We start from the raw sequence: 27,589 nt of genomic DNA, 5'->3' as shown, positions 1-27,589 counted from the left end.
TGTTGTAGACAAAAATATAATTGTGCCAACATATTCATTTCTTTCATTAGAAAACTAACATTTTATTTACAAAAAAATATTTTTTTAAAATGGATGAGCAAAATATTCCGAAAAACAGCCAATAAGTGTCCAGTATAGGTGGGAACTCCTTTAATACTGTTTAAAAGCATCTCAGGGAAATTCCTCAAGAAATTGGTTGAGAAAATGAAGAATACATTTCTGGAAATTCTAGGCAAAAGGGTGTCTACTTTGAAGATGCTAAAATACTAAATTATTTTGAGTTATTTTAGATTTTTTTTATCAAAACATAATTTCCATATTTCCTTTTGTGTTAATCCAGAGTTTTGATGACTTTATTATTATTATAAAATTGTGGGGGAAATAAAAATAAAGAATGAGTGTGTCTAAACTTTTGGCCGGTAGTGTGTGTGTGTGTGTGTGTGTGTGTGTGTGTAGTGGGAAGCCATTTAGGCTTCAACCACTTTTTCAGTTCAATAAATCAAGGGATGTTGCTGATCATTAAGAGTTTTTTTATTAGGAATAACAGGAAGTGAAATAAATAAAGAGGAATGGGAAAATAAAATTGACAAAATGAATACACCCTCAATACAGATGTACCAAAACATAATTGCTTAAATCACTGCGTACATATTTAACATGTAACAAACAATGCACAATAGCACCTTCTCTGAATTTCTTTTGGCAAGGTTGTATGTGTTTAATAGTATGTCAAAGTATAATTTTAATACTGCAGAGGTGATGAAAGACACATTTAGATAGGATCCCCAGAGTTTATTGGAAAATGTGAAGATGGAGAGAAACGATGTGCTTGTCAATCGTTTCCTACATGTAATAAATCCATGGAGGAATTACAACAGTTTATTGTCTCGCAAAACAGAGGAGGTCTTAGTTTATATTGCATTTGTTACGGAAATATGAACACAAACATGTAATACATGGCAATTTGTTTAAATAAAATGACTGTATGAAAGTGGGGAGCAATCAAATTTATTTGTACACCTAAAGATTCTCAGTTCTTTTAACAACACTACAAGTAATGTCACAATTTTAACCCTCACTTATTCACAACAATGAAAACATACAAGGTTTGTGTGCCCACAAATATGTAATTACATCATACATTAGTCATATGATCTTTATGTTCACTTCACTGTCCCATTATAAACATTAAATGTAAACACTGGCCATTCGTTATAATGTTAACGCATGGAGTCTTTGGGTCCCCTCAGGGATTGGTGCCTCACACCACGTATCAAAGACAATACACTCTTTAAAACAAGGTTAAATCTGGAACTCTTAAAGTCTTCTCATGTTTGTCCTTCTGGAAAAACTCATATAAAATTTCATTCATTATTGAAGCTCTGTTGAGTAAACAGAGTTTCAAGTATAACCCTCTTATGGACTCTTAACTATCAAAGAACCCCTAAAACCCCTTTAAACAAAAGAAGAAGAAGAAGAAGAAGAAGAGGAAGAAGAAGAAGAAGAAGAAGAAAAAGAAGCAGAAGAAGTGTAAGCACAAGGCTTATATTTCCTAAATACTGCTCCTGAAGCTCCTGCTGATACTGAGAAAGGTGAGCTTAAGGACAGGAAGTTTCCCTCTGAGATGATGTTATAACCCATCACTTAGACCTGGTATAATCTCAAATGTATGTTGCATGTCAACTTCCTGCTTTTAGCCATAAAGGTTTACAGAATATATAAGTCCAACAACATTGGGGGGAAAAAATAAATAATAATAAAAAACATTCAATAAATTTTCAATGTAATGTGATTTGATCCCATATGTTTTCATTTTCCATATTTAGACTCAACATCATCCTACAGTGCCGTTGATTTAACATGTGTTGAGCATAATTCTTCATATCTGTGTGCCTATTGGGTCCCTAATTCAGAGGAGTAGTGTGGCAGTATTACAGCAGCATCACTTCTGGTGGATGCTTTTATCGACTTGAGTAAAACAAAATCAAATCCAGTTGCTCTCTGGCCGTGGGATTTGAAATAACAACCTTCAGTGTCACTAGCACAGAATCTCAGTCGCTGACTGTGCACAAGTGATATATATCCTTCATGCACCGGACTTATTTGGACTAAAGTAAATTTAACTCATTAAAGTATGAGACAATTACTTAAATAAAAAATTCAAATAAAAGCAAACATTTCCTAACATGTTTAAGCTGGTCTGATAATAAAAGATGGAAAAAGAAAATATGCCCCCCACCACAGAGTTTACAGTAGGGGGCAACATTTGAAAGTTGTTAGTGCGGCTAAAAGCTGATGTGAAATAAAACAGAATAAGAAATGCATCCTTAATACAACAAGAGACAGCAAGGTTTAAAAATACAAAAAAAAGGAAATTAAAATAAAACTGAATGAGCAGCCTACATAAGTGCAACATAATTCATATATTTTTAGCCATTTACTACCAAAGCCTTCAGCAAAGGCAGAAATGCTATCACTTTAATACGTCGACCACATGAAATGATATTTGTGCGATACCAAATATCAAAGTGCAAAAAGGTCCATATCAGTCACACCTGTACATTTGTGCTTAACAGTAAAGGCCATGTTGAGGAGGTATCCCAAATTCTTCCAATCTTCGGTGCTAATGACTCGTTTTCTTTGGCCAAGCTACAACTGAATACTCCATCTCAGTACAGAAATGCAAAGCGATAAGGCAAAATACTGTCCACTCCCACTGAGCACTTGGAGGGCAGCCAACACCCTTTGCACTTGTAATAATCAAGTGAAGATAAGTACTGAACGTCTGCACGCCAACAGCCTCTCCTCCACTCGTCTCTGCACGTGTGCAAAACAGCTGCATCTTTGTTAACCTTTTCAGATGTCTTGTCAGCTTCTCCTTGGCCTGGCTGTTTTTCATTTCGTGCTCCCTGCCAGTCACAGCTCTGTGAGGCTGAGAAACCGTTCTGCATTGAGCGGCTGTAGCAGGCGGTCACAATATAGTGCAGCGGAGTTTGGGAGAAGTAGCAGCTCGGTCTCCTCGCCATTTCATCTTCTTCTTTTTCTTCAGATTCCTCTCTGGTACTTGTTGTCTAAGAGAAAACAGGAAGTCAAAAAGGAAAGGGAAATAAGAAGAGAAGGGTGGAGAGATAACAGGGGTGAGAGAGGGTGAGGAAATGATGGTGGTTGCAGCAGGATAAATTTCCCTTTCAGCTCTGCCAGACATTCCAGCACAGTGGTCAACTAGTCCTTTATACAGGAAAGGGGAAATTCCAACAATATGTCAGATTTTCTGCATAGTTATTACATAAAATGGTTACAAGCATGTTGCCTGATGTCTTAGAGACTATTTTATGACAACTTGTAATCATTTTTTCTACCAGTATTAACTGGTATCATTTGGTTACATCCTGTGTGCAGTGTGTCGGCCCAATCCTCAAATCAATGGGCTTTTTTGTTGGTACTATATCCCTGAGGATTTCACAATGATAAAGCTGTGATTATTGTGTTTTTATATAATATGATGATGTTGGATCACAATCAACTACTGTCAACTACCACTGATAGTTATTTGGTCATTAGAAACAAGCAGAAATAACCTGAAACTGAATCTGCAATTTTGCAACCTTAGGGCTGTATTCAGAGTTGAGTTAAGCATGGATAGTGCAGAGTTCATACTGAAACACATCGGTATTCAAATCTCAGACGTAACTGCAGACTTAATTACTATTCAGACGTTTGACGTTTGAGAGTTTTGCATACAGGGTGGCTTCAAAAACAGAGCCATGTGTCAGTTATGTCAGATTTAATTAGATTTTTCTCGCATGATATTGGCTCGATTGAGGAGCAGTATTAAATCCAGCACCACTGTCTGACATTTTGACGTAACCATAATATGTCATAATGAAATTTATGTTTTGGGCTGTGAATACATTAAAAAAAGCTATGAAATGCCAATGTAATGGAATGCCATTAAAGCCAATATTAAATACATAAATATGGCACTATTAATAGTATCTAATAGTATGGTCGCTTTAAAGTCCATGGAAATGTTTTGTTGTTGTTTTGTTTTTTGGTGTATTTTTTTTTCAGGGGATGACATTTTTTGCACGGATGACATGCACAGAGTCATTGCTTATCTTGATATTCAAAATTTTTGATAAAAATTTGGTAATTTTGAGCAACACTTACTTAAGTGAGCTGTAAGAGTAGCAGATGGAAGCTTGGTCAGCTTCTCATTCAAAATCATGGATATGTTTTCTTTATACAAGATATGTTCATTTTTAAATTGGGTCTTGCTTTTATATATTACATATGGAAGTGTAACAGATAGATGCTTGATCAGCTTTTCCTTCAAACAATTGTCTTGTTTTCTTTATAGAAGATTTTTTTCATAAAAAAAACCTTTTTTTAAAGTCTTGCTTTTTTGTATTATTTATATTTGGGGGGGGACACTACCTCATACTTTAGTCCACATTTTCTATCCCCTCATTTTTTCAGGCTTAAAGGCAAGTGCTTGGTGTTTAAAGACAGTGTTCTAGATACTACTGAAAACAACAACAACAACAACAACAAACATGCTTCTATTTAAGACACATCTGGCAACCTTGTAAACATGAACTACCTGCAAGTGATGAATAATCTGAATGGGGTGGTCAGAAAATCAAGCAGCTGCATGCCCAGACTATATTACTATACTTTTGCAGGATTCAGTGCAAATATAAAGTATAATGAGCTGTATTCATTAAGCCACACACTGCATCTGCAGCAGGAATATGATAATCACACTATTATTTACACGCATACATCGTGAACCATTTACCTACCTAATTACTCGGACCAGTTCATGAAAGGCTTTGTCCACGTTCATTGGAGGATCCTTAGCGCTCGTTTCGATGTAAGTGATCTGTTTTGTGAATGAAAGGTTAAAAAAAATCACTGCATGCAACTCTCATACATGATGACTCACTCCTTCTATAAATAAGACAGCCAAAAATAATGGGGCCATCTTCGATTGGCTCATCACGTGGGCAAACAGGGCCTTAATCACAGCCTGTTTTTAGGGGTGAGTCAACACAGGAGCCTGCAATTCACCACACACACTAAAATAAGCCTCTGGCGGTGCGTCTGCCAATCCCACTGGTCTTCAGCCTCGGGGAGAAAAGCTCTCCAGAAAGCTCTCTTCCTGTGCCGGTTTCATATTTGCAAACGAATTGAGACTGTACTTGGGCTTGCTCATCATTTTCTAATTAAAGACAGAAGCAGTAGAAGATGAGTTGGAGGCGTGTTATAAAGAATGCCAAAGCCTTTTAGAGATCCTGCAGTGAGATGTAACGTGGCTGCTTTGGATTTCGAGCCAAAACTTCTGATGAGATATATTCAATACATTTTCTTTTACAGTAAATCTCATTCATATTCCTGTGTCCAAATAAAGAGGTCAAAAGTCAAGCACACCTATAATTAGTGCTATCAAAGGAAAATCTTAATACTTACATTAATGTCCAGTTTAGTTATATTATTTAAAGCATAGGTTACATTAACAAATAATTAACTGCAGCATTAACACACGAGAGGTAGTGCAGTGGGTAGCAGTGTCACATGACCAGGTTAAAGCAGTTACTGAAAGTGAGTGAATGCATCAGAGCTTTCCTTCAAATTTTCCATGTTTATGTCTTATTAACTTCAAGACAAAGTATATATATGTATATATATATATATATATATATATATATATATATATATATATAGAGAGAGAGAGAGAGAGAGAGAGAGAGAGACAGCTATAGTAAACAGTCATTCACGCACTATGTATATATATATATATATATATATATATAGTGCGTGAATGACTGCTTCCTATAGCTGACTACATATATATATATATATATATATATATATATATATATATATATATATATATATATATATATAGTCAGCTATAGTAAACAGTAATTCACTCACTATATATATATATATATATATATAGTAAACAGTCATTCATGCACTATATATATATATATATATATATATATATATATATAAGCGATAACAGGAACTTCCACAGTTAAATGGTTAAACTATAAAACTAAAGGCAGAAAAAAATAAAAGATGGCATGCAAATGAATGCTCAAACCTACATTGTGTTTGGCAGCCATCTCACAGCCCTGTTCATTCGTCACCTTCCTCAAATGAACCAAGTCCACTTTATTAGCTACAAGGATCATGGGAAAGGACTCTCTGTAAGAAAGAAAACATGACAGAAGCTTTAATAACACACTGGTAACAACACCGAAATTAAAGCCACAAGCTGTGAGATGCTCTACTTTCAGGTGTAAAGGTCTCAGTGGGGAAGAGACGAGCAGCAAGCTCACCGATCCTTCACCCTGAGGATGAGCTGGTGAAATCGGTCAACGTGCTCAAAGCTGGCCTTGTCTGTGACAGAGAACACAATGAGGAAGCCGTCTCCAGTCCTCATATACTGCTCACGCATGGCACTGAACTCCTCCTGGCCTGCTGTGTCCAGTACTGTTGAAAAAAAAAAAAAAAACGCAGTGACACACTGGGTCATGGAATAGATATTATCATGCACAGGAATTATTACAATTCTACTGTGTTGTAGTGTACCATTCTACAATACAAAGTCAAAAGATATTAAATACAATTTTGGTTGAAATTGAGTTAGGACTGAAAATACACTTCTGTTTTTAGCTGTTTTATCTTGTGACACAACAACCAGGTTCAAACTTCCCCTATGATCTAACGATCTACTTATAACAGTTATAACACTTAGTAACATACAGGAAATCAGTGAGTGTAGGTAGCTACTAACTAGTACAGTTAGCTTGCATTGCTAATAGCTAACATGAAGCCTGGTACATAGAATTTCACTGTGATTTCTGGGACCAATCTTATGGTACATGTGGTAAAACAAAACAACAACTGTAATTTCCCCTCTCTCAAGTTTAGTTCTTACCTGTGATTAGCTCCTATGTAGTGCTTAATTCAGGGGGGGAAATGGAATAAAAACTTATAAATGTGTTTTCATCTTATTCTGTCACATACAACCTCTTATTAAATGCATACAGAGACATTACAAAGTAAAAAAAAAAAAACTAGGAAGAAAATAGCAGAGCTCACTGGTGTCTCTGGCAACTAGCCAGTACAGTTAGCCTGCACTGCTAATAACTAATGTGAAGCTTGGCACGTATCATGCAAATCAAACAACCAATTTTCAAACTAGTGTGTTGTTTAATTTGACTTTATTTGTTAGAAGAAAATATAAATAGATATATATAGATATTTGGTGGTGCCTCTGGTGAGTGTATGTAGCCAGTATGGTTAGCTTGCACTGCTAATACAAAGCCTCCACTTAAAATATTACAATTAATTTTAAGTATGTTTTAAAGACGAATAAATTGTACACTGTTGTAGATCGTGTGCTGTAGGCTACATTTTGACCACTACTTGTTATTGTCAGAGATAAAAAGGCTGGATAGGCACAGGTAGTGCTCGCTAGCAACAGCTGTCTTCTGGTAGTTCTGGGATTTAAAATGAATAATCTTCCCGTGATTAGCACTGAACATTAACCTTTTAAACTCCCAGTCCGAGGGGACACACTTAGTTCCTCTCATAACTACATACCTTTCTTATTAGCTTTTACTGTAGTGACTAAATAATTTAGTTTTGAATCTAAAACTTCAAACCCTACATAGAAGTCTTACAGTTCTATTTACAACCTTACAACAAATTGTTTCTCTTTCAGAAGGGCTCCAAGTTCAACCCTTAAATATACAAAAAAAACCTTCTGAAGAACCCTCGGAGAACGTAGAACTGAAGTGTGACTGCTGTCACTGCCACATGTCCTTTTAAATTAATAGTTTTAATGTATTTCTTGTATTTGAATTCATTAATACATTTTTACCATGTTATCTGTAGGTCAGTGAAGGCAGTACAGGTCAAGAGAAGAATTCAACCTGTTTATACAAACATGTACACTCACTGTCTGCTTTATTAAGAACACCTGTACACCTGCTCATTTATGCAGTTATCCAATCAGCCAACCATGTGGCAGTAGCAGCACAATGCATAAAATCATGTAGATACAGGTCAAGATCTTTTAATGTTAATGTTCACATCAAACATCAGAATGGGGAAAAAGTGATCTCTGATCTTGGATGCTGGTACCAGAAGGGCTGGTCTGAGTATTTCATAAACTGCTGTTCTCCTGGGATTCATGTTCTTTGCTGACAGGAGTGGAACCCAATGTGGTCTTCCGCTGCTGTAGCCCATCCACCTCAAGGTTTGATGTTTTGTGTATGCTGAGATGCTTTTCTGTTCAGCACAGTTGTAAAGAGTGATTATATGAGTTACTATTCCCTTCCTGGCAGCTCGAACCAATCTGGCCATTTTCCTCTGTTATCAACAAGGAGTTTCCACCCACAGAACTGTCACTCCAAAAACTGTCGCTTTTTGTTTTTCGCACCATTCTGTGTAAACTCTAGAGACTGTTGTGTGTGAAATCCCCAGGAGATCAGGTTTATGATATACTCAAACCAGCCCATCTGGTATCAACAACCATGCCATGGTTAAAATCACAGACATCACTGTGATTTCATGATGCATTATGCTGCTGCCACATGATTGCTGACTGGATAACTGCATAAATGAGCAGGTGTTCCTAATAAAGTGAACAGTGAGTGTATGTAGACATGTAGGACTAGTTGCTGTATGCAGATGATTTTCAATGATGAATAGCTATTGATTGTAGCTTGCCTCAACTTTTCTGATTTATTTTGAACTTTATTGATTGTAGGTCAAGATGTAAATGGGTAGCTACAACACCAGGCCTATACTGGATCTGTTGCACCAGTGTGTAGGCTCAGGTTGATTTAACAGAATGAAAAGGAAAAAAAGTAACAGCTGGCTGATTTTGACTGATTAATGCACTAGAAATAGCTGTCATTTTTTTTCAGATGAACTACAAATAGATGTGCACTGAAAAACAAAACTATTATCCAAATCAAGGATCATTACAAAGACTATAATTAATATTGAAGAGTTTCCAATCTTACCGTCCAGAATTGCCCACTGGCCATCGATCTCGGTGTGCTTCAGGTAGGAGTCCTCGATGGTTGGGTCGTAGTCAGGCACAAAGATTTTCTGGAAGAACTGGATGGTGAGAGCGCTCTTTCCCACACCACCATCACCCACCACCACCAGCTTATAGGTGGGGAGGTTGTCGCTAGGCACAGCGCTGGTCGCCATAGCAACAGCTAGACCTGTGAGACAGTGGGGGAGAATACATTGCTACTAGACTGCATCTTGGTGATGGAAGGATGTATGAGAATTTTCCTCAAATAAGACTTAAGTACACATTTGGGGTTTTGAAATCTGAAATCTGAAGAAGAGCTTAAACTATTGTGGTCCTGTAGTCCCACAGACTGTGGTTTGAGATTAATGTTGTCTCCTCACGGCAGGGTGCTTCAATGAATGTTCTTAAGCTTCTTGAGGACAGTTCTCATGTGAGCTTGTTGTGTTTTCACTCAGCATGGGTTTGCTTTTATGTATATGATATCAATATGAATCAAGCAAAAACAGTCTTGACTCATTTTAAATGAAAAAAGCCTAAGAGTGACTGATGCAAGCCATAAAAAAAACAGTGATTGCATTAATTATGGATACAACGTGAAAATGCTTTCTGTCTTCTGACTGGATATGTGCAGTTGGTGCAACCGAGCCAACACAGCTAAAGTATTACAGATGTGAAGATGGGATCTAGAGCAGCTGTGGAGTAGTAGTTCTTCAAGTCTGACTCCCTTGATGTCAATAATAGCTCAGATCTCTTCTGCTCTCTGTCATTACACTGGGATTTTCCATTGCTGGAATGAAGAAATCATACAAACTTCCCACTACATAGTTATGGTTTAGACAACTTTTTAATGACAGACAGAAAGGCTAAAATGTTTTTGTAGAGAAACAAACTGAGGGGTCCAAAACATTTCTGGATGCCTTCATGTCTTCCTGTTAACACTTTAATAAGCGTAAATTATAATAATAATAAAAAAAGTTTTTCTCTTGTTCCACTTTTTATAACAAGTATCTTTTTATAACAACTAGACTTCTTATATGAAATGCGGTATTTAAAATTCATCAACAACATTATTACTATGTAATCATCATTGAAATCCAGTTTATGATTATCTGGGGTTTACTTAAAAAAATTTAATCAGTCTTCAACCAACAAACCAGTTGTTGACACTTCTATTTTAAATACATATCCTCACCATGTCAAGACCAAATGAAACAAATGGTAAGTCTATACTTACAAATTCCACTGGTAAACACACATTAGAGCAGTCTGAATCCTGCAGGCTCAAACTTTCATGCGCAAAAACTTCCAGCATGTACACTACACCGTAATGACACACTCAACAAGCAATGGTGCCACTACTTGTTTACTTCCATGTGTAAATCTGTTCATTTCATTTTATTCTTACCTAAAAAAGGAGGCAAGTCTCTATGTTGAAGTGATCACTGACCCACTGACACACTCTTGACACCAGCTGTGCCGGGAGAACAGTCTCCACCCCGGAGTGTGAATGTGGAGGAAACGCCTGTCACCGGGCAATGGCCGGCCCTTCCCGCGCTGCACAATGTGAGGAAACACTGTGTTTCCTTCCTTCCTAATTCCACTTCACATTCAACTTACTTCGCGAGGGAATCGGAAAGAAGTCTCACTCTCACAGGCACCCAGGACAGGGACCTAAATATTACGTCACGATGAACTGAAACTCAGCGTTCTCGCTCTGAGCAAAATGTCTTGCAGAACTAAGAGACTTAAAGAGAATAAAAGTGAATCAAAATCTACTGAAGGCATTTGGCTTTTATTGGTAAAAACCTATGTGTAATTAAATGTGCAATTTTTGTTGTTGTCGTTTTTGCTGTAGTTAAAAAAAAGTTCTGAATTTCCAGTATTGCAATTATATGTGTGTCAGTCCAGGAAAAACCCAACGGATGTCGCTGTGGCTGAATTCTGAAGAAAAATGAGTTTGTCTGCCAATAATATACTTTGACATCTACACTTTAAGAAAAGATCAACATATTTTAGGCTACTTTCTATCCTTGCCTTGGCATCTGACTTCAGAGATCATGCTGGATAATGAGTCAGTTTGACAAAGGAAAACTTGGATCTGTATAGAATTAGGAATGATTTTCCACACACTCATTCCCAAATAAGACTGACACAGCATGCACAATTCACGTCTGAAAAGCAACAACATTGCTTGCTAATTGGAAGAAGTCAAAACTTTTCTTTCTCCATTTTCCCTCTAATTTGGACACCTGTCAACTCCCACCCACCAGCCACCTCTCCCCTACTTACCGGAAAGAGTGAAGGCTAAAGTGTGCGTTCACTGAGATATGTGAAGTCAGCCAATCGCATCTTTTCAAACTTCTGAATCACTGGGCAGAGTAACACATTCTGAGGAAAGTGCTATCTATCCTCTTCTGCATTCATGAGCTCACAGATGCTCGTGAGTGGATAGTATTGTTACGATTGACAGGAGATAGAGAGTATTCTATCCCTCCTACTCAAAGAGCACGGCTACTGTGCTCCCTTGGCTCCTTTGCTGCGGGGATGTTGGGATTCAAACTCATGATTTCCCAACTACAGGATGAACGTTTTTCTGTTGCCCCACTCAAAAGCCCATCAAGATAAAAAACATTTTTTGATTGATTTTTCAGCCAGCCTTATGTCCAATGTATGAGTTACAGTTTGAGATGCTTTATATTGAGATGCTTTATGAGATGAAATTATATCCATCAGTCTTGTATTGTGCTGTATTGTATTGATTTAATTCATCTACACAGTGTAGCTATGCAATACAAAAACTGATACATCTTTTTGCGTGTTGTTTAGCTGTTAACACATGACTAACTAAAATTTGCAACTGAATACATACTCCAACAAGAAGACATTAACAGTGGCATGAATAGTAAACGAGCTGCAAGTGACACTGTTGGGTCGCAATGCATGCATGTTGTGGCTATGTGTGTGTGTTGTCTGAATTTCAAGACAAAGTTCAGTGTTAAGCATAACTTTGAACACTCTCTCTAAAAGATAAGATAATCATAACTTTACTGGGCTGGTCTGACAAGTTTTCCAATCAATGTCCACTGACATATTTTGTCCCATGAATGTGCATGATGTTGACTGACACAACTCAAGTCATACACTGGAACCTAAGACACAAACGTAACAGTAGAAGCTAGCAGAGACTAGGCTCCGAGAGAATGTTAGTATGGGATCAAAATCAGGTATCAGCTAATGCCGGGGAGCTCTCATATCGTTAACATATCATAATCCAGTTGAAAAAAGACAACAGTGAAGCATTACAGACTGAAATGCATTGTTGGCCAAAATGACTTGCCTTTCATCTGGCACTTCTGGTAAACCTTTTAAATATACACCTTTAGTGATTGGATCTCTTGCATGGACTAGAATAATGATTAAAGGTATCTCCATGCTGAAACACATGAAATGTCTTTTTACTAACGTATTGTGATGTATTTAGTGGTTCTGGTGCTAATTCATTGGTTGAAGCTGTATTTTTCTTCATTCCCATGAGATGTTATTGGTCATATTCTGCTCTGATGTCATAGGAGGACATTGCTAGCGCAGTTAGAATAGCATGTAATAGAAGAAAAAAATTAAACAATCAAAAAACATAAAGGAAAACAGGCAAGTTTTGCTGTTAGATCCTAAAGCCAAAAGAGCTTCTGTTCTCACTCACCAATTTCCTGTGATGTTCAGTGCCGTATTAATGAGAAATCCAACGTAGAAGTAGTGTAGATGTCAGACTCCAAGCTTTAATATGCAATGCTATACGACACAGTTGAACTGAGTTGTGGCTAGTTAGCAATCTATGAGATGATAAGTGTGAAGAAATTGAGAGGTGGTAATACCATGAAAGTTGATGCTTTAGAACCTTATCTGATTGAGCAGTGTGTACAGATGAGGAGGTGAGATTAAAGCACTGCTGAATTGCTCTCGTTAAGTAGAGCAAATAACCAAATTAACCAAAGAAAAAATTTCACATAATTCAAGATAACATCCATCCATTTTCCATACCGCTTATCCTACACACCCGACACTCTGGACGGGGGGCCAACCCATCTTAGGGCACAATCGCACACACATTCACACACTACAGACAAGTTGGAAAGACCAATCAGCCTACAACACATGGCTTTGGACTGGGGAAGGAAAGCAGAGTACCCAAAGGAAACCCCGAAGCATGGGGTCAACATGCAAACTCTGCGGACACAGGGCAGAGGCAGGATTCCAAAATCCAGCCCCCAACCCCGGAAATGTGAGGCAAATGTGGTAGCCACTAAGCCACTGTGCCCCCTCACGATAACATATTGATTATAAATACTGATATGCATGTCATTCAGGGTGGATATTTTTTCTTTTAACAAATAATAGATTGTTATATAAATAAACAAATAAAGCATTCTTTGACCTTCATTCGGACGCTTTGGTTTTAGAGATTAGACTCCTACCTAATGTGTGTCACTGCACAGATCGATCATGGAACACGACAACAATACCTCTTTTGTACAACATGACCACATCTCAAACCTTTCTGCACATTTTAAGAACCGAATACTGTGTTGTATTTCCCCGAAGAATCAACATCTGTCCTCGTTGTCATGTGTGAGCATATTTTTTCCCCCTTTTTCTTGTGGTTTCACCCAAAACAGAGAAAAATTACACACTACTCCGGTGCTTTCTCAAAAGTTTCCATACAGTCTGGGTTGCCAGATTGTGGCTCTACAAATTGGGAGATTATTAATCCCATTGTTGGATGGTGTGCAAACATATAACAATGTGCTGACAGGTATTAGTTCATTTAGTTGGGATTTTGTTTAGTTTGCCGGGACATGATTAGACACAGATCATTTGATCTGGAAACCCTTGTGTGAATATGTATTATGGATACAGTCTCACAGGAGCAGCTGGTGTAAACCTAAAAACATTAAACAGTTTAAAAAAAAAAAAAAAAAAAAAAAAAAAAAAAAAAAAAAAAAGGAAGAAAGAAAAGAAAGAAAGAAAGAAAACTGTGACCTGGATTACATGAATGATATAAAACTTTATGTTAGAGAATGTGGCTGTGTGTTGCTATGCTGTTTAAGACACATTTTTAGTATGTGTGTATTTATTTATTTATTTATTTCAGATCTGACAGCTGCATGCCAACGAGTAGAGAGCCGGAAACAGACACTCCCTCAAGTTTCAAGCTGTTTTCTCTCTCTATATCACTCACACACACACACACACACACACACACACACACACACACATCTGTGTGTCCATCCCTAATAATCACCAAATCTACATGATCAGCTTTCTCTTAAGGGGACTTACCAGAGATCTCCCGGTTGCCTCGTTTACAAGGGCTGTGTCCCAATCCCTTCCCCACATGCCCTTAATCTCAGTGTAGAGGTTGTTTATTCAACAGGTTCTCCTTTAAGGTCGAGAGCACACAGAGCTGTGTCTGCGTCTTCTCCTTCTCCTTCTTCTTCTTCTTCCGCTCTCGTCAAATTACTCTGCAACAAATCTTCACATCGCAACCGCAGATGCTATAAATAGAAAAGACAGAATGGTCTCGTCGGTAGGACGCGCGAATTGTCGGCGAAATGACTGACCAGTTTCCGCACTGCTCTTTTCTACATCCTGCAAACACAAGCTACAATGTGTCTACAGTCTAAAAGATGTGTGTCTCAGCGTTGTTCACCAGATGTTGCAGCTTTCCCCGCTTGTGAAAGTGGACTGTTCCGTCACTGTGTGTGTGTGTGTGTGTGTGTGTGTGTGTGTGTGTGTTTTTATAACTTAATGGGGACCTAATGTCCACAAGGACATATGTGAGCATATATGTGATATACAGTCATGTGAAAAAATAAGTACAGCCCATGGAAATGGTTGGATTTTTGACATATTTGGACAAACATTTGATCCTCTTTGAAACAGTGCCTATTAATAAAGTTGATACACTCCATCAAACGACACATAAAATTGACATTTTGTAGTAATTTTCACAATTTAAATGAACAACAACAAAAAACAAATGTCACATGGAAAAAGTAAGTACACCCCTATATTTATTACACCTTCAAATCCATATCATTAGAATCAGGTGTTGTAGATTTGGTGCCAGTGATTAGAACCTGCTTAGGGAGTGCAGGTGGAACCTGTCTTATTTATACCCCTCTCATATCTAGTGTCTGGTGTTCCCTTTGTTATTGGGGTGTGTGGTGTCATCATGCCAAGATCTAAAGAGTTCTGTAAAGCCTTCAGAAAAAGGTTGTGGATGCCTATGAGTCTGGCAAAGGGATTTAAAAAGACCTCCAAGTGATCTGAAATACCTCATTCCACTGGAAGGGAAATAATCTACAAATGGCACAGATTTCAAACTACTGACAATTTGTCCAGGACTGGCCGTCCCAGTAAGTTCAGCCCAAGAGCAGACTGTCTGATGCAAAAAGAAGTCTCCAAGAACCCCAAAATTTCATCACAGGACCTGCTAGTAATTCTTAAACTGTTGGTGTCAAAGTGCATGCTGCTACAGTCAGAAAGAGATCGCACAAATTTGACCTGCATGGGGGGCGTGCCAGGAAAAAGCCTTTGCAAGACAACAGTTTGCCAATGAGCATATAGGCAAATACCAGGGCTTGTGGAATAAAATGCTCTGGACAGATGAATCAAAGGTAGAGTTGTTTGGCCACAGTAACAGCAGATATGTTTGGCGCAGACCAAAGACAGCTTTTCAGGTGAAGCACCTCATACCAACTGTGAAGCATGGTGGTGGAAATGTTATGGTTTGGAATAGCTTTTCTGCCTCAGGGAATGGACAGCTTGCAGTCAATGAATCAACTATGAACTCTGCATCCTATTAAAGAGTGCTTGAAGATAATGTGAGGCCATCTGTCCGAAAGTTGAAATTTAACTGAAAGTGGACCTTTCAACAGGATAATGATCCTAAGCACACGAGCAAATCCACCAAGGAACGGCTCAAAAAGAAGAAATGGAGGGTTATGGGATGGCCTAGTCAAAGCCCGGATTTGAATCCCATTGAAATGTTGTGGGGGATTTGAAACGGGCAGTACATGCAAAAAAAAAAAAAAAAAAAAAAAAAAAACCTCAAACATTTTGCAACTGAAAGAATATTTGGTATATATGGAAGAGTGGTCAAAAATTCCAGCAAGCCTGGTGGACAATTATGCAAAATGCCTACAAGAAGTTATTTATGCTAAAGGGGGCACTAGCTTCTGAGTACAAGGATGTACTTACTTTTTCCACAGAAAATTCTATTGATATTTCTGTTGAATAAATGATTGAAAAAAGCTCATTTTCCATGTGGTTTTGTTCAAGTATATCAACTTTATTAATAGGCACTGTTTCAAATATGATCAAATGTTTGCTTGTCCAAATACCCAAATACTTTTTTTTTTCCACGACTAATATATGCATCACACATTCCTGCAGATTTTTCAGGTGCACTTTAATGCTGTGAATCTTGAACGTTTACACACAGATTCAAATCGGGTGCTGTCTTGAAAGACCGAATACCAAATGAACTTGTACTGCACTAGTTAGGGTGTAAATGTCATTAACTCATACCCTAGTTAGTGCGCATATACAGGGAGCCATTTCCGATTCAACCAAGACCAGCTCAGTGTCCGCCTTCCTTTATTCTTCTGCTAACACACGTAAAACTGACGTAAACAGTGCGACGCTTTACGGCAGCTGTTTCTTTTTGCTGGAATGCTGCTCGCGTGAGTAGTTCTTGTGGACATGCAGCCCTGACGTCTAGTGCCTGTCAGTTAAAGCTCATATAAATCAGATTGAAAATTATTTTTAAAGGGCCGTAGATCATTTATATTTGATGTTGTATACTGTGAAATAGATTTTAGTTTGTTAGCACTGTAGCTAAATTAGAGCTCTTGAAAGACACTAACTTTGGCTAATTCTCAGCAAACAATCCCTAGTGAGTGTACTGGAAGTCATTTAGGACTGCAGACTTAGACATAGATCCAGTTTACACTTATTTCCAATTCTTTACTTGACTGCATTATGCTTGTGAAATACCAGATCTCGTTATATGTTTATGTAGTAATGAATCTTGTATTAATTTGACATTGTCCTTAACATTCAAATCAATTACACTTAACTGAACACGACGTTATATATCTGCAGAGATACAACACCCAAAGGAAGTGATGGCGTCTCGTTTTTTGAAGTTCTCAGTGCTGGTGCAGAAGTATCGGACACCTCTTCTCCTTGCTGGCTGTGGAGGCGTCTTCACAGCCAACATTTTCTACCACGTCTTTCCAGAAAGCACGTACCGAAAACTCTATCAGGCCTGGAGCAAAGGAGAGCCAACCACCTTATCAGAAAAGCTGGAGAATGTGTTCCAGCAGGTGCTGAAAGACTCAGCAGTCAGTTCTCCTGATAACTACACGGCTTTCGCTGCTTACGGTTTCCATCCGGTTGGTGCAGGGATTCCATGGCTTCCCTCCGGGGCACAGATCGGCATCCCGTCCAACTTCAACAGCACCCCGGACAACCTGTCGGGAATCACTAACCGCACAATTCTCATTAACGGTAAAGAAGTGGAGTGGGACAGTGAGACAGGCAGCACACTGAAAAATGCCTTGGTGTTGTCTGAAGATGCTCAGAAGTTTGCCATGGCACGCGAGGTGGCCCGGTTAGAGTGTGCTGGCCCGGTACTGCATGCTGCTGTGGCTCCAACCTGCTTGGCTGGAGCCTGGATTTACAGCATAGCTCTCAAGCAGATCTTTGGGCTCTTTGCTCGATCTGTTATCCTCAGAGCTGGGGTTAACACACTCGCTCTGGGTCTGGGAGTCTTGTCATACTTTTTAGCCTCTGACGCTGTAAACCAGTGGCTGGAATTCCGCTCGGACCGGCAGGCTGCAAGCCTGTCCCACAACTACGCAAAGGGTGGAGTTGAGTTCTATGAGAAGATTCTGGAGAGGAATAAGACGTTGCGTGTTCTGATGGGGCCTAGAGGAGAGGAGATGTACGCACCAAGTGGCAATCTGTTCCCTGCCAGCCTGATGAGTATGAAACATGCACCGTACACGGGGAGGCGAGACGGAATTCTGAGGCTACTGAAAGAGGAGAAAGCATAAAGGACGTTTGGTCTTTGAATAAATTGTGAATTTGAATAAATGACTACGATGCGTTCATAAGGACTTTCTGATATCCATTAACAAACACATTCATAAATGTTGATATTACATGGTAGGTGTGGTTGTGGGAAGAGTAGGATATTGTGCTCAAATATATCTACGCACACACTGATTGTGTCTCACCTAAAGCCTGACTAACACCATGTCCTGTTGGTTAACGCATGCATACATTAGTGTAATTTTTACACTTTTTAACATTGATGTGACTTGAATCAATTGAGATGTTGTGGCAGGAGCTTAAACAGGCAGTTCATGCTCGAAAACCCTGTAGTGTGGCTGAACTAAAGCAGTTCTGCAAAGAAGAGTGGGCCACAATTCCACCCCAAGTGCTGTGAAAGACTGATCTCCGGAGACTGATTGCTTATTGCTGCTAAAGGTGGCACAACCAGATTTTAAGTTTAAGGAGGAAATTAGTTTTTCATATGGCTGATAGGTGTTGGATAACTTCTTTTGCTTCAAATAAATAAATAAATACAAACTGTATGGTGTATTTACTCAAGTTGCCTTTGTTTTATGTTGTATTTCATTTGAAGATCTAAAACTATTTATCTCACTAATCTTTATTGATGATGTAACTCATGATGGTAGCAGCAGAATGAATTCAGAAGTTTACAGGAACATTTTGTCTACCAATTTACAGAGAAATGCATCCAAAGTAATTTAAGGAACTTAAATTAAGGAACTTCATCACGCAGCAAGACTATGATCCAAAACACACTGACAGCTTAACAAAGGACTTCATCGGGGGGGAGAAAGTGGAAGGTTTTAGACTGGCCAAGCCAATCACCAGATCTTAACCCAGTTGAGCAGCAAGACTGAAGGGAGAAACCCTGCAAAACCAACAACAACTGAAAGAAGCTGCAGTACAAGTCTGGAAAAGCATCAGAAAAGAAGAAACCAGCAGTTTGGTGATGTCAGTGAGTCACAGGCTTGATACAGTTATCGCAAGCAAGGCATATGCAACCAAATATTAAGTCTTTTTTTATGGTCATTTACTTTAAGGCTATCTGTTCCAATAATTTTGCTCACCTAAAATTTGGGTGGTCTGCAACCAAAGGTGACATGTTCTAAGTTTTTTAAATGCAGTTAGATGTAAATATTATGAAATCAAAGCTGAAATTCTGATCTATTGGCTCTCATACATCTTTTGATCTCAAAGCCAAATGTCTTCAGTGTATAGCAAAAACAACAGAATTGGCCTTGCAGTTCCAGTACTTTCGGAGGTGAATGTGAATAAATAAATGTACCTTCACAAACACAATTCAAGAATGCTCCATAACTAGATGTGTTTAAAAAAATTGCACCTTTTGAACCCACCCATTTTTCAAGTGATCAAAAATATTGGAGCATATGACTGACAGGTGTTAGTCACAATCAGAGGACATAACTACATAATATGCTGACTGTGGTAAGTCAAAGGCTACGTCCCAAACCACTCATTACAGTATTATATAGGTGCTGTAATCAATATTTATTGGCTTGGCTACATCTAAGTGCAAATACATTTGTGTTCCTCATAGCCTCCGGTTGATAAAAATGAGAATGTGCATACATTTTTACAATTTATTTACAAAATGTAATTTTGGTGTCCAGACCTGATTTGAAGCAGCTGAGTTATAACAGATATGTCAGAAAGGACAGGTGAAGATTTGGTGAGCAAACTTTTGTACTCGACCTTGTATTGTAGAGTGGAATCGCTCTGTGGCCGCTAGATGTCGCTGCTTCTCTACACAGACAGAAAGCATATTGTCTGATTAAAGTAAGGTGAATTCAGGGGTACTTCTCATTTCTTATTTGTGCATCCTCCTGTCCTTTCTTCACTTCCTTTCCTTGCATCTTAGCTCCACCCACTTAAGATGCGAGGGAAGGATGCGAGGATGAGATGTGAGGAAAGAAGAATCGAAACAAGTCAGATGGAATATCCTCGTTCTCTCAAATTTCCAAGTTTAATGATGACCGTGCTCAGCTGGATGACCTCACTGTGCTTCAGGGATCTGTTATGTTATTGAAGTTTGGCATTTTTAATAAAGCGAAATGTCTGTGAAATGTCTGGGTTATTCAACAACGAATTAATGAACAATACATAATTTATCGCAACTTTTGTGCAGCTTTGCATATCCAAACATGCAAGGATCAATTAATTAAAATACTCATTGTAAGCATATTATTATTTAATTATATTTCACAAAAAAATGCCATCAAATCATCAAACTTTTTGTTTGAGATTGTGGCAGACATAAAGGAGGAGGGGAATTTATTCATGTGTGAGGTTTTTCGACAAGAAACACTTCCGCATAGGATACACCTGTTTATCCTCGCTTCTATCTCATATGGAAGCTTCCTCACTCCTTGTTCCTTGCCTCCTCATGGTGCAATTAGAGAACTGATATGTCCTTCAAGATAGCTGACTTCGATCGATTTCTGGGTCACGGGCTGGAGGACGGAGGAACAAGGAAACAAGGAAACATCAATTTGAGTATTGAGAAGCACCCCCAGGTGTACTGGGACATCAAGTCAACTAGGACAGTTTAACTTTTCAGCTTTTATTTTCTGGCCTAATAAGTGAAAGTCAATATTTATGTTACTGAGCCCTCAGATAAGGGGTTGTGGACAGTCAAAAACAGGAAGTTGCCCACTAAAGGTTTGAGGAAAAATGACGTGCATTGGCTATAAGGTTATAAAATTGTCATGACTAATGTGTTACGGCTGTAATGCATATATACATATGCAGAAAGTTAGTTATTATATGTTTATAAGTAATCATTTTCAACATGTCACAAATCACCAAACATGTCGCACAGGTGCAGGGAGACAGCAAGAGAGCCAGAGACAAGCAGGCAAAAAAGTAGTAGATATTTTTTCCTTAGTATTTTGCATTCATATAATTTTAGTGATTAATGTTGATGTTTCTTTTTTAAATCCCATGTTACACTGTAACTGCAACAATAAATAAATAAATAAATAAATAAATACATAAAATAAAATGTTACTTACCCTTTGGTAGGTGGTTTTCTTCTGTGATTTATTATTATTTTTACTTTACTTTAGTACTCTTTAGAAATTTTGAAAAAATATTGTATTGTATAAATTTTGAAATAAATATTATTAATATATTTTTTTTTCTAAACCCTGTTTTTGTTATTGCTGTAAGAAATGAATTATAGAATGTTAATAAATAATACTAATAAGTAGTCAATTTTACTCTGTTTATACAATTTTAGAATATATTAATGATGAAACTGTTTTTGAAATGATATATACTCATGTTTTTAAATGTGTCATTGGGGATTAAAGTAAAGGCCATGAAAATGTGTCAAATTCTCAAATATGTTGTCCCAATTTATCAAACATGTCACTGCAAATAGTTTTGCAACCCTGTGATGGGTTGGCCTCCCATCCAGGGTGTCCCCTGCCTTGTGCCCTGAGTTCCCTGGGATAGGAGGGGTATCACCCAGGCTGTATGGAAAATGGATGGATGTTGATAATCAACACTTTGAGGATTTCAGCAATGTGTGTCATGTGTTGGGTATTTTGTTTTATTAATGGCAAAAAAGCTTACGCAGTTCAGAAACTTAAAAACTGTCCCAATATATCTGAATCCACCCTAGATCTTGTTTTGAAGCAACTTAAATAATGCAGACCGAATTACTAATTGCTCCCTGCTGGACACATGAGTAGGGCGTAGACGCTTTTCTTTCATCTCTCATCAAGTGTATTTATATAGGGAGTGCTTTGTGATTCAGGCGATGTTTAAACCTCAACACTGTCCATTAACAATCTATTCATATACTCATTTTTCCCTTTTAAAAAAACCAACCCCCCCCCCCCCCCCCCAAAAAAAAAAAAACTGTTTTCCAAATCCACTGATGAGACTGTTGCCTGGGTGGCCTAGAAATCTAGAACCTTATGATAAAATTAGCTCAGTACTAGGCCTTACACATTAAATTTAATCTCTTGAACTATTTCTATTGTACAGTACGGGGTTTCAATATTGGCCCCTCTGTGTAATGTGAGCCCTGTGCCCTGGTGGCGCTCTGAGACTGAGCCGTGTTACATGGGTTGCCAGATCCTTATGACAATATTATTTTTATACCATAAGTCAATATATTGTAACTTTTTTTTTTAGAAGTAAAATCAAGCAATGTATATATACCTAAGCATTATTACATCTACATCATTCATTCATTAATTTATCATGAATGAATGATCCTGAGCCTATCATAGTAACCATGGGAGCAAGCCGGGAGGATTCACCCTGGACAAGATGGCAGGCCATCGGAGGTCAGCAAGCACACATATTCACACGTAGAGGTTAAATGTAATTAAATGTAACCAATCTGCATCAGTGTGTCTTGGAAGGTGAGAGGAAAAACTGGAGAATGTGGAGGAAATCCACATGAACATGAGAAAAAAATACCAAACTCGGCACAAAGTTCAGGATCGGGTTACGTATGTGGGACCCTGGAGGGAACAATACTACACACTGCCCCTTCATATTGTCATTAGCCACATTTCCACTGCAGGAACTTTCCCAAGGAACTAGGGACTTTTGGAGGTACTCGTGTGTTTCCACCGCAGGGACCAGAGTCTAAATTAAGTTCCGGGTAAAATATTTCCCCCTCAGAAAGTCCCAACTCGGGAGGTGGTATTTTTTCAAAGTTCAGGAACTTTACAGGTGGGACTTGGGTGCTGAACATGCTTATTGGTTGAGTGCACTTTTTTTTTTCAACCACCATTTATAAAAGTCTGTTGCAGTGCATACAGTAACAGTTGTTTATTGCGATTCAGATCAACACAATTGAGTTTCTTAAAAAATACGACCGATGGACCGACAACGAGGTTCAGGCCTTAATAAATATTTATGCCAAAGATGAAATACAGCGGGAACTGGAAACGGTGACCCACAATGAAAAAGTATACTTAAAAATATCAAGTGGGTTAAGCAAGCTGGGCGTTGTTCACACAGCAAACAGTACAGAGAGAAGCTCGTGTGTGTCCGCGTTCGTCTCAGTCATCTCAACAATAGCTGATAAAATCAGTTTGCTAACGTTAAGTCTAACATTACGAGCATTCTGAATGCGATTTACTACCACTACTCGTCTCTTTTCCAGCCTTTTGTCAGTTACCTCTTTAGCAAAGCAATACATCACAATCAACAGCAGCACAGTTTGAATCTCCTCCATGCTTGTTGTTGTTGTTGTAGCATCATCAGATTTCAGAAAATAGACTGTCCGTTTTTAAAACACAAACCTTTATCCAAAGATAAAAAAAAAAATTCATTTGAATCGAACCTGGGCCACAGCAGTGAGACCGTCAAATCCTAACCACTAAATCACAAGCTTAGAAGCAGCATACTCTTGTATCTTTGCCATGGGCTAAGATTGTGATTGTTCAAAGGTTTGCGCTCCAGTCAGAGCCTGCTACGTGGTTTTATGAGCCGAGAAAAACATTTTTACATCATTACATCATTAAAATCAGCTTACTTTGTATCAATAATCAGTTTTATTGTAGCATATTTTGAGGTTTCGTATCCTCGCCAAGGGCTTATCATACAGTCATACATCACCGGACTAATTTGCCTAATCTTCACGGTACTTTAGACAGCAATGGAAACAGACAGCAAAGGGCTGGAAGAACCAAATGGTCCCTTGAAAAAAGTTCCTGGGACAAATTGTTCCTGGTAATTTTGGTGGAAACGCAGCTATACAGTACACTCTATTGTATTCAATTTGGGTGAACCAATTTCTGTTTAGGTTTTTATTTACATTTTTTTTTTTTTTTACATTGCATTCATTTCTATTCAGTGTGTACTATCCAAGGCTGGATTGAAAGGGCAGATAACCTTTTTATTTTTATTTTTTTAAAACGTTTTTCTTTAGTAATATTTTGACATTTCATAGTGTAGGTTACTCACATTAGACTTGGTTCAAAATTTTGCCTACTTTTTTGGCCACTCCTGATATTCTAGAAACATTTTATTTATTTATGGAATGAGTCTCAAGTGTCTACTTTCCCCCCTACAGGACAGTCTCCAGGACAGATGATATGATTTTCTGCTTTGCAGTGTACAGTATGTATAAGATGACAAGCTGCAAATTTCTTTTGAAGGAAACCCCCGGAGCACTCGGAGAACGTGCAAACTCCCCTTATGGATTTGACTATGCTTAAAGATTTTGGATTTTAATAAAACGAGCTGATTTACAAAATATCAAAAATAATCTATGTAATGTACTGTAATGCATGACAAATGCACAACCTGTACAAAGGGTCAAAAAGTTATTCTCAGTGTTATGAGGGGAAACCGTGGAGCTGGCAACACTGCGCTTCAGTAGAACCTAACCTAGCTGTAGTGTGTGTGCGCGCGTGTATGTGCGCGCGCTCGCGCCACAGCGGCAGGCTGAGGAAAAGCCTCTGATCACATTCAATGCTCGTGAAGTGAGAAGCTCCGCTAGGACCGAGCGCACGCGCTTCTTTCTCCGTGATTACCGTGCCCGTCTCGGATGGTGCACTCGAGTCCATCAGCGGATGGTGTTGCGTGTTTATTTTCTTTTCCCCCGCGGTGCCGTGTGTGGATTATTCCCCATTTCCCGGAGCGGACACCGAGCAGTGGAGGCCCCGCGGTGTGAGTGAGAGCGAGAGAGTGTGTGTGTGTGTGTGTGAGAGAGAGTCCGTGAACCCGCGCTGCCTTCGGGCCAGAATAGCGATGAGGTTCCCTCCTCGGTCTGCGCCGCGGCTGATCTGACGCTGGCAGTCCCAGTTTCCTCGCCCACTGGGGGTTATTTTTCCGCGCGCGCGCGTGTTTCTCGTCTCCTAGAGACACTGCATTTCCTCAAAGCTGGACACCTCTGGAGCGGTGTATGACGGTAAGCGACCTGAACATGATAACAGCTAACACACACACACACATACACACACACACACACACACACACAGAGTTATTACACCCGAGCGAAATGCTGTTAGCCAGCTAGCATAACGGTTGTTGTTGTTGTTGTTTATTAGACGTGTTTTGTTTCTGAGCGCGTCAGCGGCATGGAGAACAGTCAGGTCGATATATCCCACAGCGCAGAAGTGAACTAGCAAAGCTAACTAGCTAAAGGAACCCTAGCTGTGGAGCTGCGCAGGTTAATAGTTTTTAGGTCACCGTGTCACAGACGCTCGCGTGTGTGTGTGTGTGTGTGTGTGTGTGACGCGTTGCATGAAAATCATGCGGCCAAAAAAAGTTATCAACTCGTGTCTGTGTATTTTGACTGAACGTGTGGATGTTTTCAGTAAACGTGTAGAATGTAACGCTCGTTTATTTCAGTATCGTCGCTTCGGTATTTATTTATTTATTTACTTACTTACTTACTTACTTACTTACTTACTACTGGACCGAGAATCCGCCATTCTTCTATAGGACTCTGACTGAGTTCACTTCTTACCTTCTGGTTCACCTCATCACCCAGCTGGAATCTTTTTTTGCGTGGATAGTGTGTGTGTAAGGGATGTCACGATACCAAAAATCTAGTAGTCGGTAGCGATACCACCAAAAGTACACGATACTCGATACCAAAGTCGATACCACGGTGTGGTTTAAAAATAAAATAAAAAATTCCTGGAGGACATCCTCCTCTGGCTCATACCGGCAAAGAGAGCGATATATTTTAGTTATCAATGTCTAATTAAACAGTGCTAAGTGCTAATAACAAGTGCTAAGGTGCGCGCACACACACATACCCCTTATACTCTGAATGCAAGCATTAGTTTAAATTCACTGATATGGTGGCAGGCCGAAAAGATTTATTAAAAGCATGAACATTTGAATAATTATTAGTGACATTAGGCTCCATGTTGCTGACAGGACACGGGCTGAATGGCGATGCATGGTGGCCCATTAGGAGGTAGTTTATAACATCGCAATGTGTTAGCGTTATTAAAAATTAACCGGCTATCGCAAACATTACATGGAACATAACGTTAGCTGGTTTCATGGCCATAATGCCAGCTGCCTCAAACAAATATAATATAGGACCGTCTTTCAGGTGCTTCGCCAAATTCCAGGTGTTTCCTCGCTTTGTCTGAAATGAACGATAGCATCGGCTGCACACCGGCAACCGATGCCACCTTTCCTCTCAACGAGTCGGGGCGGAGCTAAACTTGTGTACCATCTTCTGTAGTTTTTCCCGTGTGCTTGTAGACGTTCTTCTTCTTCACCACTTGTGGACTGACTAAAACACTTACACGTATTTGCTGCACCCTTCAGTTCCGGAAGAAATGCAACACGGTACCTTCGTAACCAACGGTACCAATGCTACTGCAGAAAAACAAGTACCGTCACATTTTAAGAATGTTGGTACCGACTTGGTACCAAAGTATCGGTTCTCATGACATCCCTAGTGTGTCTGTGTGTGTAGCTCCGCCCCGACTCGTTGAGAGGAAAGCTTACGTTAAGGTAACGTTATGCTCCATGTAATGTTTGCGATAGCCAGTTATTTGTTAACGACGCTAACGCATTGCGATGTTATAAACTACCTCCTAATGGGCCACCATGCATCGCCATTCAGCCCGTGTCCTGTCAGCAACATGTAGCCTAATGTCTCTAATAATTATTCAAATGTTCATGCTTTTAATAAATCTTTTTGGCCTGCCACCATATCAGTGAATTTAAACTAATGCTTGCATTCAGAGTATAAGGGGTGTGTGTGTGTGTGTGCGCGCATCTTAGCACTTGTTATTAGCACTTAGCACTGTTTTATTAGACATTGTCAGACAGACATTTTTTTATTTATTTGTTTATTTTTAAACCACACCGTGGTATCGACTTTGGTATCGAGTATCGTGTACTTTCGGTGGTATCGCTACCGACTACTAGATTTTTGGTATCGTGACATCCCTAGATCCAGCAAGAGTGTGTGTGTGATCCAGCTGGAGTGTAATGTGTGTGTGTGTGTGTGTGTGTATGATCCAGCAGGAGTGTAGTGTGTGTGTGATCCAGCAGGAGTGTAGTGTGTGTGTGTGTGTGTGTGTGTGTGTGATCCAGCAAGAGTGTAGTGTGTGTGTGTGTGTGTGTGTGTGATCCAGCAGGAGTGTAGTGTGTGTGTGTGTGTGTGTGTGTGTGTGTGTGTGATCCAGCAGGAGTGTAGAGTGTGTGTGTGTGTGTGTGTGTGTGTGTGTGATCCAGCAGGAGTGTAGTGTGTGTGTGTGTGTGTGTGTGTGTGTGTGTGTGTGTGTGATCCTGCAGGAGTGTAGTGTGTGTGTGTGTGTGTGTGTGTGTGAGATCCTGCAGGAGTGTAGTGTGTGTGAGTGTGTGTGTGTGTGTGTGTGTGTGTGTGTGTGATCCAGCAGGAGTATAGTG

At 39.1% G+C, this 27,589-nt stretch overlaps 3 protein-coding genes across 5 annotated transcripts in view; 2 read left to right on the top strand and 1 right to left on the bottom strand.

Annotated features, from left to right (window-relative positions):
• Nucleotides 1-513: 513 nt before the first annotated feature.
• On the bottom strand, nt 514-14,632 carry mrasa (muscle RAS oncogene homolog a). 2 transcript variants are annotated; one of them, XM_053626527.1, is made up of 6 exons: nt 10,476-14,632; nt 9,051-9,257; nt 6,351-6,504; nt 6,117-6,216; nt 4,806-4,885; nt 514-3,071 (listed from the first exon to the last, which is right to left on the bottom strand). In XM_053626527.1, the coding sequence occupies exons 2-6, from the start codon at nt 9,241-9,243 to the stop codon at nt 2,972-2,974; spliced, it is 627 nt and encodes a 208-aa protein (XP_053482502.1). In that variant the 5' UTR covers nt 9,244-9,257; nt 10,476-14,632; the 3' UTR covers nt 514-2,971. The 2 variants fall into 2 exon arrangements, with proteins under 2 accessions (XP_053482502.1, XP_053482501.1); XM_053626526.1 differs by having other exon boundaries at nt 14,408-14,632.
• A 1,892-nt stretch (nt 14,633-16,524) lies between these two features.
• tmem177 (transmembrane protein 177) lies at nt 16,525-18,735 on the top strand. 2 transcript variants are annotated; one of them, XM_053626524.1, is made up of 2 exons: nt 16,525-16,815; nt 17,237-18,735. In XM_053626524.1, the coding sequence occupies exons 1-2, from the start codon at nt 16,644-16,646 to the stop codon at nt 18,190-18,192; spliced, it is 1,128 nt and encodes a 375-aa protein (XP_053482499.1). In that variant the 5' UTR covers nt 16,525-16,643; the 3' UTR covers nt 18,193-18,735. The 2 variants fall into 2 exon arrangements, with proteins under 2 accessions (XP_053482499.1, XP_053482500.1); XM_053626525.1 differs by having other exon boundaries at nt 16,527-16,858.
• Nucleotides 18,736-24,653: 5,918 nt separating this feature from the next.
• The window catches only part of ptpn4a (protein tyrosine phosphatase non-receptor type 4a), a 79,986-nt gene continuing 77,050 nt past the window's right edge, over nt 24,654-27,589 (top strand). Inside the window, exon 1 of the mRNA XM_053626523.1 lies at nt 24,654-25,115. The gene's annotated coding sequence lies outside the window, so the exon portion shown is untranslated. The remainder of the gene's footprint in view (nt 25,116-27,589) is intronic.

Source organism: Ictalurus furcatus, chromosome 6 (assembly GCF_023375685.1).
Source record: "Ictalurus furcatus strain D&B chromosome 6, Billie_1.0, whole genome shotgun sequence".
Lineage (NCBI taxonomy): Eukaryota > Metazoa > Chordata > Actinopteri > Siluriformes > Ictaluridae > Ictalurus > Ictalurus furcatus.
Note: the sequence above shows the minus strand (reverse complement) of the source record. Positions and strands in the feature narration are given on the sequence as shown.